Source organism: Cetorhinus maximus, chromosome 9, assembly GCF_964194155.1.
Source record: "Cetorhinus maximus chromosome 9, sCetMax3.hap1.1, whole genome shotgun sequence".
Lineage (NCBI taxonomy): Eukaryota > Metazoa > Chordata > Chondrichthyes > Lamniformes > Cetorhinidae > Cetorhinus > Cetorhinus maximus.
Window position 1 is genome coordinate 25,042,460 of NC_135887.1, and position 18,952 is coordinate 25,061,411.

At 43.3% G+C, this 18,952-nt stretch overlaps 1 protein-coding gene across 2 annotated transcripts in view; it reads left to right on the forward strand.

The window, feature by feature from the left end:
- The window catches only part of pigs (phosphatidylinositol glycan anchor biosynthesis, class S), a 56,587-nt gene that overhangs the window by 23,824 nt on the left and 13,811 nt on the right, over positions 1-18,952 (forward strand). For both annotated transcript variants that reach the window (XM_078548337.1, XM_078548338.1), the window contains 3 exons: positions 2,112-2,254; positions 4,207-4,321; positions 12,305-12,450. In XM_078548337.1, coding sequence (XP_078404463.1) covers positions 2,112-2,254; positions 4,207-4,321; positions 12,305-12,450 — 404 coding nt within the window. The remainder of the gene's footprint in view (positions 1-2,111; positions 2,255-4,206; positions 4,322-12,304; positions 12,451-18,952) is intronic.

An 18,952-nucleotide genomic window follows, 5' to 3' on the forward strand; every position in this document is an offset into this window, starting at 1 on the left:
TTCAGAGAAGTGTGAGGTAATGCATTTGGGGAGGACAAATAAAGCAAGGGAATCCACAATAAACAGGAGGATATTGGGAGGGGTAGAGGAAGTGAGAGACCTTGGAGTGTATGTCCACAGGTCCCTGAAGGTGGCAGGACAGGTGGATAAGGTGGTGAAGAAAGCAAATGAAATGCTTTCCTTTATTAGGCAAGGTATTGAATACGAGAGCAAGGATGTAATGGTGGAACTGTATAAAACACTGGTTAGGCGACAGCCGGAATTTTGTGTACAGTTCTCGTGGCCACATTATAAAAAGGACATAATTGCTCTGGAGAGAGTACAGAGGAGATTTGCAAGAATGCTGCCAAGGCTTGAAAATTGCAGCTATGAGGAGAGATTGATTAGGCTAGGGTTATTTTCCTTAGAATTGAGGAGACGGGTGAGCTAATTGAGGTGTACAAAATTATGAGGGGCCTAGATAGGTTAGACAGGAAAGACCTGTTTCCCCCTAGCAGAGAGGACAATTACCAGATGCACAGATTTAAGATGATTGGTAGAAGGATTAGAGGGGACATGAGGAAAAATTACTTCATCCAGAGGGTGGCGGATGTTTGGAATTCGCTGCCTGGTTTAGTGGTGGAGGCAGAAACCCTCAACTCATTTAATAGGCATCTGGATCTGAAGAAGTGTAACCTGCAAGGCTACAGACCAGATGTGAATAGAATGGGCAGCTAATTTTTTTGTTCCTTTTGGCCAGCACAGACATGATGAGCTGAATGGCCTCTTCCTGTGACATTACTTTTCTATGGTTCTATGTTAGTAAGGAGGGCTTTGCAGGATTTGCAGGAAGAACTTTTTTCCGCAGAGGGTAGTGGGTGTCTGGAATTCGCTGCCCAAGTTGGTGGTAGAGGCAGAAACTCTAAACTCTTTTAAAAAGTACCTGGATCTGCACCTTAAGTGCTGTAAACTGCAGGGCTATGGGCCGCGTGCAGGAAGGTGGGATTATGAAGGGCACCTGGGTGTCCTTGGGCTGGCATGAACAAGATGGGCTGAATGGCCTCCTTCTGTGCTGTAACTTTTCTATGGTTCTATGGATTGACAGACTGGATGTACTGTTGCTGTTTCCAGTGTCTAGGTCAATGTCCGGCTTCATTCCTTTTTGACTCGGTAGCAGTATGATACAATTGAGTGGCTGTTAGGCCATTTCGGAGGGATTTAAGTGTCGATCACATTGCTATGGGTCTGGAGTGATGCATAGGCCAGAACAGGTAAGGATGGCAGATTTCCTTCCCTAAAGGACATTAGTGGACCAGATATGCTTTTACAACGATCGACAATGGTTTCATGGTCACTATTACTGAGACTAGCTTTTCATTCCAGATTTTCTCTCTCACTTTGCTGCAGGACAAACCAGGTAGTGATCAGGAGCAGGAGCCTTGGTTGATATTTCCCCTTCCGAGCCCAGAGAACTAGAGGGCAATAGTAGCCCTCCGACAAAGCCAACCCTACCTCACCCCTATCCCAATTTCTAATATAACCCAAAGTTATTAGATATCTGCTGTTGGATATCATATAGGATCTGGGCTGCTATCTTTGCATCTACTGTCATCCTTTTTTTACTGATCAATGGGATCCTGGTTGCTATGGCACAGATGATCCAGTCCTCAGTATGAGACAGTGTATATGCCACCCTCAGTAACAATCACTCAGATGTTACTGTGCGCCCTGGAACTCCACACGATATGCCTGGCACTGTACCCTCAATCTCTGATCACACTATAAATGCTCATAGCTGATGGTAGTGAGCATTGCAGATATTTTGCCGCTTAAACTTTTCATATTTATTTCAAAACTGTGTGTAGAGGAACATTCTGGAAATAACATCCTCCTCACATGTGTGTTGACTTTAGCTCAGGGAGTTGCTCTGTCCCCATCTGTTAGAAAGTTGGGGCTGGCAGCCTGGCAATGATGCCATGTTCTATATATTAAATAATTAGTACTTAGACCAACATTAATAACTAGTACATAAAGTAGCATTAAGTAACAATCACACCACAATTAGTGTTTGCTTCAATGATGCACATTGGTTTGTCTTGATGAATTTCTATTTTTTTTCACTCTCCGTGCAGGATATGAAATCACCTTCAGTTTGTTGAATCCTGATCCCAAATCCCATGATGTTTGCTGGAATATTGAACGAGCCGTGAATAATTACGTGCAACCTTTCCTGGACAAGCTGTCATTCATTGCTAACTTTTCCGTGGAGTCCCAGGTAGGATTGAGTTGGCAAAATTGCCTTTTATACTGAGAAAACTGGATAGAGTGAGGGGGCCCCTAGTCCAAGACACCATCAAAGATGAAACAAGTGGAGGAGGAGACAAAGCAAATCAACAGGAATAAAAGACTTATGTAGAGCCTTTCATAACCTCAGATTATCCCAAAGTGTTTTACTGCCAATTAAATACTCATGAAGTGCATTCACTGTTGTAGTGAAAAGCTGCAGCCAATTTGCATGCAGCAAGCTCCCATAAACAGCATTGAGATAGGTAACCAGATTGTCTGTTTTAGATGTTGGTTGAGGGATACATATTGGCCGGGCTGAGACACCAGGGGAAGTGCCCTGCTCTTTGAAGTAATCCCATGGGATCTTTCAGAAGGGATGTAAATTAACTTCTCACCCGAAAGACTTTAGACCTCGGACAGTGCAGCGCTCCCTCTGTACTGCCCCTCCGACAGTGTGGCCACCCACTCAGCACTGCCCCTCTGACAGTGCGGCGCTCCTTCAGTACTGACCCTCCGACAGTGCAGCACTCCTTCAGCACTGCCCTCCTACAGTGCGGCATTCCCTCAGTACTGACCCTCCGACAGTGCAGCGCTCCCTCAGTACTGACCCTCCGACAGTGTGGTGTTCCCTCAGTACTGACCCTCTGACAGTGTGGCGTTCCCTCAGTACTGACCCTCTGACAGTGCAGCGCTCCCTCAGTGCTGACCCTCCAACAGTGCAGCACTCCCTCAGTGCTGACCCTTCGACAGTGCAGCGCTCCCTCAGTGTTGACCCTCCGACAGTGCAGCGCTGCCTCAGTACTGACCTTCTGACAGTGCGGCGCTCCCTCAGTACTGACCCTCCGACAGTGTGGCGCTCCCTCAGTACTGACCCTCCGACAGTGCAGCGCTCCCTCAGTACTGACCTTCTGACAGTGCAGCGCTCCCTCAGTACTGATCCTCTGACAGTGCGGCACTCCCTCAGTATTGACCCATTGTACTTTGAATATATATCTCAGTTTATTAAAATCATAAGAAATAGGAACAGGAGAAGGCTGTTTACCTCAGCCTTGAACATATTCAATGATCCAGCCTCCACTGTTCTCTCTGGAAGAGAATTCCAAAGACTAACGAAACTCTGAGAGAAGAAATTTCTCCTCGTCTTGTTAAATGGGAGATCGCTTATTTTCAAACTGTGACTCCTTGTTCTAGATTCCCTCATGAGGGGAATCATTTTCTCAGCATATACCTTGTCAAGCCCGCTCATAGTCTTATGTTTCAAAAAGTTTACCGCTCATTCTTCTAAACGCCAATGAGTGTCGGCCCAACATACTTAACTGTTCCTCATAAGACACCCTTTCATTTAGGAATATACCTTGTGAACATTCTCTGAACTGCTTTCAATGCAAGCATATTCTTAAGTAAGGAGACCAAAACTGTTCACAGTGCTCCAGGTGCAGTCTCATCAAGGTCCTGTATAGTTGTAGCAAAACTTTTTTATACTCCATCCTCCTTGCAAAAAGGCCAAGATTCCATTTGCCTTCCTAATTACTTGCTGTATTAGGTAAAGGAGCTCAGTGAAACATGTTGATAATCCCCCTGTCAAGGAAGGTAAGGACCCCTTTCCCAAGTAGGACTTGAACCTGTAGAAAGATTGATAAAATTGTCCACAATAATGACTGTATCTTAGAAGGGTTGCAGCTTTGTCACAATGCTATTTCAGTTTTGATCACACTGTCAAGTGGAAGTCAGCCCCATTCTCATGAGGAGGGGAAAGCTCAGATTCCTGTTTTCTGTCCTGGTTGCTGATAGAAACAGATTTAGGTGCAGAATGTTTAGCTGGGCACACTTTTGGCGTTTATCAGTTCTGGCTGAGGCCTGATAACTGATTCGTTGTCATTCCAATCTCTGTTTGTGCTAAAGGAGCTATGACTCTGAGTGATACTAGCTGTCTGTTTATAGATACTCTATTACGCAGTTCTGGGTGTAACACCACGCTTCGATAAGACATCATCGAGCTTTTCTCTAAACGAGGACAGTTTGCCCCACGTGATCAATCCAGTCGAAGCCAAACTGGGTAAGAACTTCCCTCTTTTTCCGAGTTTACACTCAAAATGTGAACCTATCTTTTCTCATTTTATATGTCAATCTGGAATGTGCTGTCTGAAAGAGTGTGGAAACAGATTCAGTAGTAACTTTCAAAAGGGAATTGAATCAATAGTGGAAAAGTAACATTTTTCAGGGCTATGGGAAAAGAGTAGAAGAAGTGGGACTAAGCGTTTCGATTTTTCAAAAAGCCAGTGAAGGCACAATGGGCCGACTGGCCTCCTGTGCTGTGTGATTCTCTGATTTACCTGCTGTCTATATCCAGCATTTGTTGTTTTGATTCCAGGTTTTCAGTATTAGCATTTATCCCTGTTTTTTTCTATGTTGGCTGAAAGCCAGTTTAAAAACCAAGATTGCAGCATATATTAGGCTTGTTCAATCTGATGCGAGGTTTTATTCGAACCAAAAATATGTGATGGTGCCTGTTCCCAGTGCGAATGAAACTTTCTATGTCACTGTTTTTGTTGGTTAGCCACTAGGTGGAGGAACTCAACATGAGGATACCTGACGGGCAGCTTTACCTCTTGAGTATCACGAGCCTTCTGTGGGCTAGTGTGTGGGGCATCATTCACATTGAGAATCTGGAAACAAATTGCCTGGATGCTGTTGTGTTAGTGTGTCAGAGTCACGGCTAAAACACAAACTGGAATACCCAGTAATAACTTCTGAGGTTTGCCATTTGGCATCATTGAGTTGATTGTAGTGAAGGGGAAGAATTCTCACCAGCTGAATCCCTGAGATTGAGGCTGATGCCAATTGGTTTTGTGGCAGGTGTGTCTGTTGTTGAGGAGGAGGTGCAACAGCAAGTGCTTTAATCATACTGGGCATTACCTGTAGTATCTAATATACTGGCCAAGGCTATGTGTTGCTGGATTTATACCGGGCACTGCCTATGGTATTAGTGTCTATATTACTGCCTACTTTATTAGTCACTGCTTCTGATCCCTAGTTTGGTATGAGGCACTGTCTGCTCTCTCTGGTTTAGTATGGGGCACACTCCTCATTTACCCTCCCTATCTGATCATACTGATTCTGGTGCTGAGCTGTGCTGTTGTGGAGAGGCACCAAACAAAGTGGCTGAGTCCTCATGGAAGTGGTTATGGTCTGGGATGCAGCTCAGTTACAGTCATTGTGTGGCTTTAAAAAGGTGTGGTGGAGATGGCAAGGGAGAGAACTGAGGTGGAAACACATAGATCTTGCGCATACACATACAGAGAAGTATTGTTGGAACACAGGCGTGATTAAATGGCTGAGTTAACAAAGAATTTGGGTTAGTTATTTTTTATTCATTCATGGGATGTGGGCGTTGCTGGCTCAGCCAACATTTATTGCACATCCCTAATTGCACTGCCACCTTCTCAAGGGCACTTAGGGATGAACAATAAATGCTGGCCTAGCCAGTGACCCTCACATTGCATGAATGAATTAAAAATAAAGAAATTTTGTGTCATTAAATTAAGTAGAGATGAAGAGCCTCTATGGAATAAATGAGATCACATCTCTCGTGTAAACTCTTTTGGCTGCCTGGACACGTGTCAAGCATTTTAATTTTAAGCAAGCGCTGTTTTTAAACAGAAAGAGAATCTCCTTGAGTTATGTGTTCTGCAATATTCCAGCTCCTATTTAAATGTACTCACTGTTATTTGACATCTCCTGGTGGCTAGGCTGGGCATAGCAGGCATGCTCCTGCTCACACCTCTGATTCTGAAAATATATCGGAAGAGTAGAAGACTATTCAGCCCCTCTAACTTGTTCTAGCATTCAAAGTGATCATTGGCTGATCTTTATTCTAACTTGGCTCCATATCCTTGTACATTCTTGTCTATCAAAAATCACAATAAGGGAAGAAAACCTCCAGGCTTTGGCAAACAAATGTTTGGTGCTGTCAAAGCTTTGGTCCACAAAACAGTGCCTCCAAGACCAAGGCTATTTTTCAGGCAGCACCAGGCACACACTATGAAGCAGCAGACATAACCATTGACGGTACCAGTCTCGAGGCTGTATAAAAACCCTCACACCTTGATAATGTGCTCTCTAGTGATGCCACTATTCGTAAAGATATCAGTGCACGCATCTTGAAAGCAAGTTCTGCCTAGAGCCAATTCCATGATCGTGTCTGGAAACAGCATGGCATTAAACTGAAGACTAAAATCAAACTCTATCATGCCATTGTCCTTACCAATTGGCCTAGAATCCTGGGTCTGTGAAAGGCACCACATCAAAGCTCTGGAACGCTTCCACCAAAGATACCCGAGGTCCATCATGAGCATTCGATGACAGAACAAAATCACAAACAATGAGGTCCTTCATCGTGCTGGGCTCAACAGCATGGAGACCACCCTCCAGAAAATTCAGATTCAATGGGTAGGCCGTCTCACCCACATGGACGATTACAGAATCCCCAAACAGATCTTTTATGGGGAACTGACATCAAGGCGGTCAGTACAAATGATACAAGGACACCCTAAAAAAGAGTCTTACAAACTTCTGCCTTGTAGACCATCTCTTTAGGGAAAGCTGATCGACCCATATGGAGGCAAGCACTGAAATTTTGTTCAGTATGCTTCAAGGGCCATCTACATCAAATTCGTAACATCCAGCATGCCCAGAGGAAGGCCAGAGGTGGCACAGCTGCAGAAGCTCCCCCAAGCAGGACCTATGATGATGTGAATTGCCAGTTCTGTGAACAAACATGCTGATCCTGCTTCAGACTCTTCAGTCAAGGGAAGACCCACAGAAGATGATGAAATTACTGACAGCTTGGACATACTCGAACAACAAGGAGTGTATCACCACAGCAAAAATCCATCAATCGCAGTTTTAAAATTACCAGTTGAGCTAGGATTTACTACTTTTTGAGGGAGAGAATTCCTCACTTCTATCACCCTTAGCATGAAGAAATGTTTTCTGACTACTGTTCTGAGAAACCTGGCTCTGACTTTAAGCTTATGTCCCCTTATCCTAGACAATCCCACCAATGGGAAAAGTTTCTCTCTATCTACCCTATCATTTCCTTCTCCAAATCCTGAAAACATCAATCTCTTCTGACTTTCAAATGAACTCTGTCCAGTGACTTCCATCCCCAAAGGGCTTAGTTGATTAGTCCAATTCCTGGCATGGCAATGAGCAAATCAGACCAGAGGGTTTCAGTTTTGATGTCCAGACTCTGCTCTGTTAGTTGATCACATGTTGTTAGAGGAGATCATGGCCTAGAGAGAGAAGAATTAGCCAAGGTCCCTGCTTCTGACCTCTGTCCAGTGAATCCCTGCTGAAAAGTGTGCGTCAGTAAATATCAGGCACAAAAGGTCTCGCTTTCACATAATCGAATAACCAGACACCCACTGTTTCAGTTTGTACAGCCAGACTAGCAACCTGGGCCGGATCGCAAGGGGGTATGTGACATCTATAAAACGAAATTCAGATTTCAGAACCTGGGGACTACCTGAGTGTATGGTTTAATTCCACACACTGAGCAATAGAGTTTTCCTGCCTCTTAGACTAATTTCATAATCTCTGCTATGTTCACTTACACTGTTCACTTGTTGCCTCAAAGCATCAACTCTTAATTGCCTAAACTGCTTTTTGTAGCCATTCCAATCAACTCACTGGGAGTAAACTTTTCTCTCCATTCCACATCCCATTGGCACTATCAATGAGCCTCCCACCACTGACCATTTCTCTAGAAAAACCATCCCTTTACAAACAAGGTCCCCCAGGGAGCAGTGGAGGCTGGATCATTGAATTCATTCAAGGCTGAGTTAGATAGATCTTTGATTGTCAAGAGAGTCAAGGATTATGGGGCAGACAGAAAAGTAGAATTGAGACCACAATCAGATCAGCCATGATCTTATTGAATGGTGGAGCAGGCATGAAGGGCCGAATGGCCTACTCCTGCTCCTAAGCCCTATGTACCTTTGTTCCTCCACCTTGACCTCATCTTGATGAATCCATTGGCATTTTGGCTCACTGGTCACTCAATTTCCCTATTCAGTCTTCTCCAACTAGCAATGGACCAGTTCCATCTGTCCCCTTCTGTTCTTGCTACATCTCTATGTTTACGCACTTTTGCATTCACCTCTTCTGCCTCTTTTTCATGGTCCTCACTATCTGCCACCCAGACTCCCTGATGACTTCCTCACTGAAACCTGCTCCCTATTTTCTTCATTCAACCTTTGCACTGAGTGATAACCCATCCCTGGTAATTTTATCCTGCACCACATTTATCCTGCTCCCCACTTCTCCCATTTTCCCATCCTCAGTACCATGTTAGGTCTCCCACTCATTCCATCCCTCACTTCCCCATTATGCCTGGCCTCAATATCTTTCATGCCTCTATCATTGCCCAAGCCTTTGTTGACTGTGTCCCCATTTTCCTCACTACCTGCATTCCCATCTCTGCTCCCAGTTCTTCTGCCATCATCCTCCAGCTTTGACCTCCCCTGCCCCAGAATTAAAGAAGAGTCTGGTGGCTTAAGCTGTTAGTGCTGTAGCCACCTCCAGATAAGCTTGCTCATTGGTACAATGTGCAACATTTGCTATCTGGTTATTACACATTGCTCCTGGCTTTGTGGATATAAATCCTCCGACTTCCAGATGTAAGCTCATGAATAAATTGATTGGAGTTGGGAATGAGTGGGCTGCCTGTAAACCGGTATCTTTGGAATCTAGAATCCATGTTTACGTAACGTTGCTAAAAGAAACCAGTAACTGGGAATTTTCACCCAAGCTGGAATGTACAATTTATCTTAGGAAAGAGGGAACTTGCACTTATATATATCATATATAATTTCTATATTTTCACAACGTTAGGATGTCACAAGGCACTTTACAGCCAATGGCACACTTTCAGGCATGGTCACTGTTGTAATGTAGAGAAATGCTTAATCCCTGAAACCGTGTTTGTTGTGTAAGTTCAGAGATCACAGCTCCTAAATGCATTGTACTCTGTTCAGATTAGTACCTGTGCTCATACCCTGTGCTCTTGAAGTTAGAGCTTACATATTTTTCCATACAGTGAACCATGGATCTGAATCACAGTTGTGGTATTGTGGACTTGGAAAACTGTCAGGACTTACAAACTTCACAGGATGGCTAATGGGTGTCATACGGGCTGGTGCTGAGGGACTAAGAGGAAATGTAGAGGGAGTTTTACATGCTGTACCTGCCCTGGGAGCATTTGATGGAGACAGTGGAGAGAGCGCAGGAGTTCCTCAGGGGAGTGTCCTCAGCCCAACCATCTTCAGCTGCTTCATCAATGACCTTCCTTCCATCTGAAGGTCGAAAGTGAGGATGTTTGCTGATGATTGCACAATGTTCAGCACCATTCACGACACCTCAGATACTGAAACAGTCCATGTCCAAACGGAGCAAGATCTGGACAATATCCAGGCTTGGGCTGACAAGTGGCAAGTAACATTTGCGCCACACAAGTGCCAGTCAATGACCATCTCCAACAAGAGAGAATATAACCATTGTCCGTTAACATTCGTTGGCATTACCATCACTGAATCCCCCACCATCAACATCATGGGCATTACAAACTAAACTGGGCTAGCCATATAAACACTGTGGCTACAAGAGCAGGTCAGGGGTTAGGGATCGTGTGGCGAGTAACTCACCGCCTGACTCCCCAAAACTTGTCTACTATCTACAAGGCACAAGTCAGGATTGTGATGGAATACTCCCCACTTGTCTGGATGAGTGCAACTCCCACAACTCTCAAGAAGCTTGACATCATCCAGGACAAAGCAGCCGTTTGATTGGCATCCCGTCCACCAACATTCACTCTTTCCACACTAACGCACAGTGGCAGCAGTGTGTACCATCTACAAGCTATAGGAACTTATCAAGCTTCCTTAGATAGCACCTTCCAAACCCAAGACTGCTACCATCTAGAAGGACAAGGGCAGCAGATAGATGGGAATACACAGCCTGCAGGTTCCCCTCCAAGCCGCTCACCAGCCTGACTTGGAAATATATTGCTATTCCCTCTCTGTCGCTTTGTTCAGTTCAAGAAGGCAGCTCACCATCACCTTCTCGAGGGCAATTAGGTATGGACGATAAATGCTGGCCTAGCCAGCAATGTCCACATCCCGAATGAATAAAAAAAAGCTTTGTATCTAGCCCTGTGTTGTACCTGCCCTGGGAGTGTTTGATGGGGACAGTGTAGAGGGAGCTTTACTCTAGTATCTAGCCCCACACCAAGATCTGAGCACATGATCCATGCTGACAATATCAATGAAGTACTGAGAGAGTGCTGCACTGTTGGAGGTGCCATCTTTTCAATGAGATGTTAAACTGATGCTCCATCTGACCACTCAGCTGATCATAAAAAATTTCATGACTATACTTAAAGTAGCACAGAGAAGTCCAACTGCTACCATGGTCAATATTTATCCCTCAACCAACATCACTAAATAAATAAAAATTGCTGGAAAAACTCAGCAGGCCTGGCAGCATCTGTGGAGAGAGAAACAGAGTTAATGTTTCGAGTCCATATGGCTCTTCTTCAGAACTAAAGAGAAGTAGAAATGTGATGGATTTTATACTGTTTAAGAGGTGGTGGAGCAAAATAGGCGGTCAGGGAGAAATTTGACAAAGATGTCATGGACATGCGACAAGAGAGTATTAATGATAGCGTTAAAGACTAAAGAAGATGCTAACAGTGGCATAAAGGTAAGATAGCAGAATGCATTAATAGCAGAACAAGGGTCAGCGCTCTGTGAAAGATAAAAACAAATGACAAACGGCCCTGTGGGGGGGCGCGTTGGGGATAAAGGATAAAAAGAATTAAAAATGAATGAATGAATAAATAAATAATAAAAATGAAGCCAATGCAAACTGGAGGAACAGAACCTCATCTTCCAATTAGGCACTTTACAGCCTTATGGAGTTAACATTGCGTTCAACAACTTCGGACCATGAACACTCTCTCCCATCTTCGCCCCTTTTTTAATACAATTATAATTATTTTTATTTATTTATTTTTAATTTATTTGTTCATTTAAAAAAAATGTTTTTTATCCTTCATCCCCAACATCCCATCCCACCCCACAGGGCTGTTTGTCACTTGTTTTTATGTTGTGCTTTCACAGAGCGTTGACCCTTGCTCTGCTATTAACACGCTCTGCTATCTTAGTTTTATGCCACTATCAGCACTTTCTTTAGTTTTTAACACTACCATTAACACTCCCTATGTCCATGACATCTTTGTCAAATTTCTCCTTAGCTCCCACCTATCCCTTGACTTTCTATTTTGCTCCACTTGCTTCACCCTCTCTTAATCCATCACATTTCTACTTCTCTTTAGCTCTGAAGAAGTCATACAGACTCGAAATGTTAACTCCATTTCTCTCTCCACAGATGCTGCTGAATTTTTCCAGCATTTTCTGTTTTGCTTCAGATTTCCAGCATCTGCAGAATTTTACTTTTACCATTGAAAAAATGATGATCCGGTAATTTAACAATTTGCTGTTTGTGGATTCTTGCCGTTCACAAATTGTCTGCCACATTTTCTACATTATAACCGTGACTAATCTTAGAATATGTCTCATTTTCTGTGAAGCACTTTGAGATGTCCCAAGATCATTAAAGGTAGGATGTAAAGATGAGTTATTTCTTTCTTCTTTCTTTCCTTCCTTCTATATTTCTCTCCCTCTTTCTTTCCTTCCTCCCTCCCTTCTTCCCCTTCCCTTCTTTCCTTCTGACTGTGTACTAAATGGGAAATGAGGAAGATGAGTAGACCCCAGCTTTCTCTCCTATTCCACCAGACTCATAAAAGTGCCCACTGAATATTAAAATTTGGTAGTTTATAAAGGAAAGAAAATGGCAAATGATGAATGTAGAGACTCTGTGCCTTGGATGTACACTATTTCTAGAGAAGGCTAGAGATATTGGTGAGGACAGGAAAGCTGCCAAGCCTACTTGAAGCTTAACTCTTTTTGTTTATTTCCAGGGTCCAGTGTTACTTCAAGCTACCCGGTTTTAAATTTTCTTCTCTACGTTCCTGAATATTCTCATTCTCCTCTGTACATCCGTGCCAGCAATGGATCTCCTGTTGAATCAAACGCTTTCCACAGTTCCCGATGGGGAGGAATCATGGTAATGCCAGAACAATACCCTTGAAAGAAAAAAATCTTGTGCTTATCAAACCTTCTTCCATCTGGTGTTTTAGAAACAAATATTCTGAAGTGCAGTGTCCATTCCTATCGGTGCTAATGTAGTAGCCATTCTATACACAGCAAGCTCCTACAAGTAGCAGGGAGAGGAAGGAATGAGCTGTTTTTGATGGTGTTCATTGAGGGAGGAATGTTGGTTAGGACGTCAGGAGAGCAACCACATCTTAAAATAGTGCCATGGGACTTTAACATTCACTGAATCTCCAAAGCAGTCAGACAGGTCTGAATCGAGTATCTCATCTGACGGGTGGCACCTCTGAAAATGCTTTACACCCTCAGTGCTAAATGGGCTATCAGCCTAGATATTGAACTGACATCCTGGTTAAATTTGTGCTTGTGGTCCCCCACTCCTTAATTCCCTGATCTTAGCTGGACCCATAATTAAATAGAGTGGAATGGAGAACTACGAAATATACAAAAAGATACAGGAAAAAATGGGCTGATCCATTGAGCCTGTGTTGGTCCATTGTGGTGCAGCAAAACTTCCACTTTTAGTCATCTAACCTCCTAGGAGAGGCAAAAGCTTGGTAAGAATCCCTCAGTCAATTGAGGGAGGAAAAATCTGGAAAATTCTTCTCCGACCCACTGAGGTGATAAAAACTAGCTCTGGGAGATTGCAGTTATGAAGTGCAAATCCAGCAACCTTCCATATGCAGTGATATTGGCCACAGCGAGATACTCGTCTAGTTCCTATTTGAACTGCCACAGTGAATCCGCACTCATCACTCAAGCCGGCCTCTATTTAAAGAGAAGCCCCCTGACATCTAACTTAGTCCAATCCACATGCAGCTTAAAATGTCTCATTATCCCTAACCTATCTAGCTATAGTAGTTTGTCTGCACAGATGCAGTCTGGTCCATTTATCCATTCAAGTAAATCACTCCAAAATTTGTTTTTCTAGCATAAAAAACCCTATAACTTTCTGAAGCTAGGTAGTCCTCCTTTGAATCTTTCCCAAGGCCTATATCACCCAGTGTCAGTCTCCACCTTCACCCATGAGGAATGGTATGCTAGGGAGTAACATATTCTCATGGGGAGATGGTGGCACAGTGGTAATGTCACTGGACGAGCAATCCAGAGACCCTGGCTAATTGAGATAATGGATGCTAACACTCTGGGAACATCGGTTCATATCTCACCATGGTAGTTGGTGGAATTTAAATTCAATGAATAAAATCTGGAAATGAAAGCCAGTCGTCTCAGTAATAGCGACTGTGAAACTATCATCAGTTGTCTTAAGATGAAAGCAAAATACTGCGGATGCTCAAAATCTGAAATAGAAACAGAAAATGCTGTCAGCAGGTCTGTACGCACCACATTCTGCTTTCTTGCTTCTATGCCATTATCAGCACTGCCTTTAGCCTTTACCACTACCATTAACACCTCCTTTGTCTTTTCATCCATAACATCTTTGTCAATCTGTCCTTAGCCCCCACCTATTGCTGGCCTTCTATCCAGCTTCACCAGCTCAAAGCCCCCCCTCAAACAGTATGAAATGCATCACACTTCTACTTCCCTTTAGCTCTGAAGAAGGGTATGTCGACTCAAAATGTTAAATCTGTTTCTCGCACCACAGATGCTGTCAGAACTGAGTTTTTCCAGCATTTTGTGTTTCTATATCAGTTGCCTTAAAATGTCCTTCAGGAAAGAAATCTGCCATCCTTCCCTGATCTGGCCTGCATGTAACTCCAGATTCACACCAATGTGGTTAACTCTTAACTGCCCTCTGAAATGGCATAGCAAGTCACTCAGTTCAAGGGCACTTCGAGATGGGCAACAAATGCTAACCTTGCCAGTGACGCCCACACCCAGTGAAGAATAAAATGCAAATGTGCAGAAAAGTGAAGGAGTTAGGAAGGGAGTAGATCCTAGAACTTAGAATGTGAGTGAAACCATAGTTCTTGAACCTGCCTGTCACAATTTTCCATTTTTTAGGAAAATATTAAGGGAGGCCACAGTGTAATGTACTTGCAAGCTGGATCCCAGATGGTGGAGCAGAACATGGAGGGCTAAGAGGGAATTGGACTTTATTTTATTTTTACTCTACCTTCTGTTCTCTCTCACTCTTCCTTTGTATCTTTCTCCCTTCCTGCTTTCTATCTCCCTACCTTTCCCTCTTCCACCCCACATTAAAGGTACTGTGCAATCACAGCATGATCCTTTGGACTCTACAGCACTACCAGACTAGACTGTCGGTTTGTGTAGCCAAGTGCTGAGATCAGATAATGGCCACCCTGCTACCGAGGGACATGTAGGACAGTAGGTTACCATGGCCAATTGTTTCACCTGTACACTGATTAGATATTGAATCATTGAAAACCAGGGAGCACAACAGCTACTGTCCACTCCTGCAGAGGGCTATTCCTCACTTGAGGGAAGAAAATCTTGCTGGGAATTCTGTGGTGTGGGAGTGGGGAGTAGCTCCATAGGTGCTAGTTGGTCTATGGTACCAGCTGGTTCTTCACATGCCTCAAGCCCAAACTCTGTCCTGGCCTGATGTCCATAGCGATACACTTTCCAACTGGGATCAGTGACTAATGACCAGGAACCTTGGCTGATTCCCATCTGCTTCTGGCCCAGAGCAGCAATGACTAGATGTGATATCCCCACCTCTATCATAGTTGAAGCCAGTGCTTGGCACAGACCGGGGATTGATCCTGGAGTGCCGTTGGTGCCCTTACAAACATGACCATCTGTGGACTTTTGCCAATATTTTCTGAGATAGGAACTGATTGGTTGCTCTGTGAATTTTTTTTGAAGTTGAATGAGGTGGATGTTCACACAGCTTCCTTCGCAACCAGCATCCTTTACTGTGTTACTGCCTTCCCTAGACATCTTTCTGCAGCATTTCTTGGCAATGGTCTCCATAGCATCTATGTTGAAGGTGTTGCAAATGATTACGTGCATGACTGCACCTCCAAAGGAATGTGTTAGTCTCAAGAGGTCCACTGCAGCCCCAGCCTTATAGATAACAACCTTAAGGCAGCATCCATAGTAACACCTGTTGCTAGTCGTTCTAGCAACAGTATCCATAGCAACATAGCTTTGCACTCCCCAGTGCTTGTCTCTGTGCATCAATGCTGAAAATAGCACAAGGTTTAATTTCCTGTTTTTCTAAAAAGGATTTCCACATAGACAGGTTTCATAACTCTGCAATGATTTACTATATCCAGCATTTGATTCACTACATTTGTAACAAACTGAATATTACTGAATTTATAGCAAAAAAGTAGTTATATACATTTCATGCTGTGATATCACAATGCACGCCAAAATAAACGACAACAAAAAATCTTCCCTTTTGTTTTTAAATAACAGGAGAAAGGGAAAATTACTCGAGTGCACTCTTCTGTCAGGGTCTATTCTCTGTTACTGTGCCTTTTTGTGTGTGTCTTGCTTTTTCCCTGGCTGTGTGTATCTTGTAGTGCTTCTTTGCCTTTTACTTTCTTTCTCCTGAGCTCCAAATACACTGTCCTACTTTAATTTCAACGCAGTGAGGGTGCAGCAGGAAGGAATCCTCACTGCGCTGAAAACAACACTTGCCATAATATTGTAACTCACAGCTTGCCAGGGCATCTAAACTGTAGAATCCCTCAGCTTTGACACAAGATATTTTTCTTGGGTTAATCATTGCAGACTACTCTTGTTCCTTACAAACTGGAATGAACCTTTATTTATCCAGCACCTAGATAATCGTGGCAAGCCTAGGAGGTCAAACAAAAAACCATTGTTTCTATATTCCGGTGTGTTGAATATACCCATTATGTGACCCCTTGTGGTTTCCTTGATTTTGGAGGTAGAAGAATGACCACCGTCAGATTGTGGCTTAGCATACAAGCAACTAATACCACAAAGCATACATAGCCAGTAACTAGAGACTGAACTACACTGCCTCATAGATATGGAAAATGCAAAATTACTTCTGCGTTCATGCTTCTAGAAACTGGGTGTGAAACAAGGCCCCTCAATTATCTTAAGTGGTGGCTAGTTGCTGACCTACCACACAGCCTCTGTTGACTGTTAACATCAAAACATCCTGAGATACTTCCAAAACTGCTTTAAAGATAAACTGGAACAAAGGAAATTAAAAATGTATCTCTCCAACTTGACAGTTTGACATTCTATAATGTGTTACAAATTTTGAGGCTTCCTGTTTGTGCCAAACATCCTTCCTATGTTGCTGTAAGTGATATCATTACTACCCAAATGTCAGTTTTAACTTATGCTTTAAGCTGTAGAAACTTTTGCAAATGTTGGGCAGGAAAAGACAAACTGGTCCATCAAGCTTGCCCACTTCATGGTGGCCAGAGCATTGCGACTAAACACTCTCACCCCCAAACCTCTCCTCTGCTGTGCAATCTACTGGGAGAGGCAAAAAATAGAGAGAAAATAAACCCAAGCCCAATAAGGGAAAAACACTCTCTGGAAAATTCCTCTCGGACCCCCTCAAGTGTTTGAAACCAGTCCAGGATATCACATGGACCAAGTATTATCGACTACTGTTATACTTATCTTTGTGTCCCCTGGAAGCTGGTGATGCAGTGACACATTGCCTCAGAGTCTCAGCCAGCTGGACACTTGTGGTCAGCTGGGAGTGATAAATGGGTTGGACTTAGCGTGGGGCACGATACAGGCAACTCAGTTTTGAATTCAGGGATATGGTTTGGAGGCTGGCAAAGAAAATGTTGAAGATATAAATTCTAGAGATGATAAAAGCATCTCTAAGGAAAGAATAGGGCCCATAAAAGACCAAAAAGGTAACCTATGTGTGGAAGTGGAGGATGTGGGCATGGTTCTTAAAGAATACTTTGTGTCTATCTTCACAAAAAAGGGGGATAGTGCAGACATTGTAGTTAAGGAGGAGGAGTGTGAGTATTGGATGTGATAAACATAGGGAGAGATCAAGTATTAAGGGAATTGGCATCCTTGAAAGTGGATAAGTCACCAGGGCTGGATGAAATGTATCACAGGCTGTTAAAAGAAGCCAGGGAGGAAATTGCAGAGGGTCTGACCATCATTTCCAATCCTCACTGGATACAGGTGAGGCGCCAGAGGATTTGGAGGTCTGCTAATGTAGTACCTTTGTTTAAAAAGGAAGCAAGGGATAGGTTGATAACGTGGCTAAGAAGGCATATGGAATCCTTTCATTTATTAGCCGAGGCAAAGAATGCAAGAGCAGGGAGGTTATGCTGGAACTATACAAAATATTAGTTAGGCCACAGCTTGAGTATTGTGTACGGTTCTGGTCCCCTCATTACAGAAAGAATGTAGTTGCATTAGAGGGGGTACAGAGGAGATTTACGAGGATGTTGCCGAGACTGAAAAATTGCAGCTATGAGCAAAGGTTGGACAGGCTGGGGTTGTTCTCCTTGAAACAGAGGAGGCTGAAGGAAAATTTGATTGAGATGTACAAAATTGTGAGGGGCCTGGATAGAGTGGATGGGAAGGGCCTATTTCCCTTAGCAGAGAGTTCAGTGACTAGGGGATATAGCTTTAAAGTGTTAGGTAGAAAGATTAGGGGAGAACTAAGGAAAGCTTTTTTTCACCTGGAGAGTTGTGGAGATCTGGAACTCGCTGCCTGAAAGGGTAGTTCAGGCAGAAACTCTCACCTCAAGTGCCGTAACCTGCAGGGCTACGGACCAAATGTTGGAAAGTGGGACTAGGCTGGGTGGCTTGTTTTTCAGTCAGGGTAGACACAAAGGGCCAAGTGGTTCTTTCTGTGCCATAAACTTTCTATGATTCTATGATTGAAGGTTTCATTGTTGATGGTGTTGAACTGCAGGCAATGGTACAAAATCAAAATTCCTGGTGGCAGACAGGATGTAATATTTGAAGCCTAGCTCTGGGGTGAATTGGATGCGGAGGTTTTTCACCAGATAGTTCAGCCTGAACAAGTAGGTAGTTTAAATACAGACTTTTACTTGGACAGCGCCTTTTACAATCCCAGAGCATTCCAAACACTTTACAGCCAATGAAATACTCTTCTTTTAAGTGTAATGTTATGATATTGCAGGTGGTATTTGCCAGGCTGACCAAATCCCAGAGGGAAACTTGGCCAGGTTATCACAACGATTTTGCAATTTGTATTTATTATGAGATGGTTTGTGCACTGAAGTCAGCAGTAAAGAGTCCACTATCTATCACCTTTAGAGAGTTTAAAGATTAAATTAAAACATTTATTAATAAAAGAAAAGAAGTTACACACAAGATTACAGTTATACAGTTAAACTTAGCCTTATAACAGTTCCCAAAATATTTCTACTTAGCTAGACTTTGACAACACACCCCTTTCAGGCAACAGTCCAAATAGATTCTTAATCTATAGAACATTAGCAATATTACCACAAGCACCCACTTGCTGTAAGGGAGGTATTTCACAGCTTCTTTCTCTCTCTCTCTGACAATGGAATTCCAAAGCTTTTAAC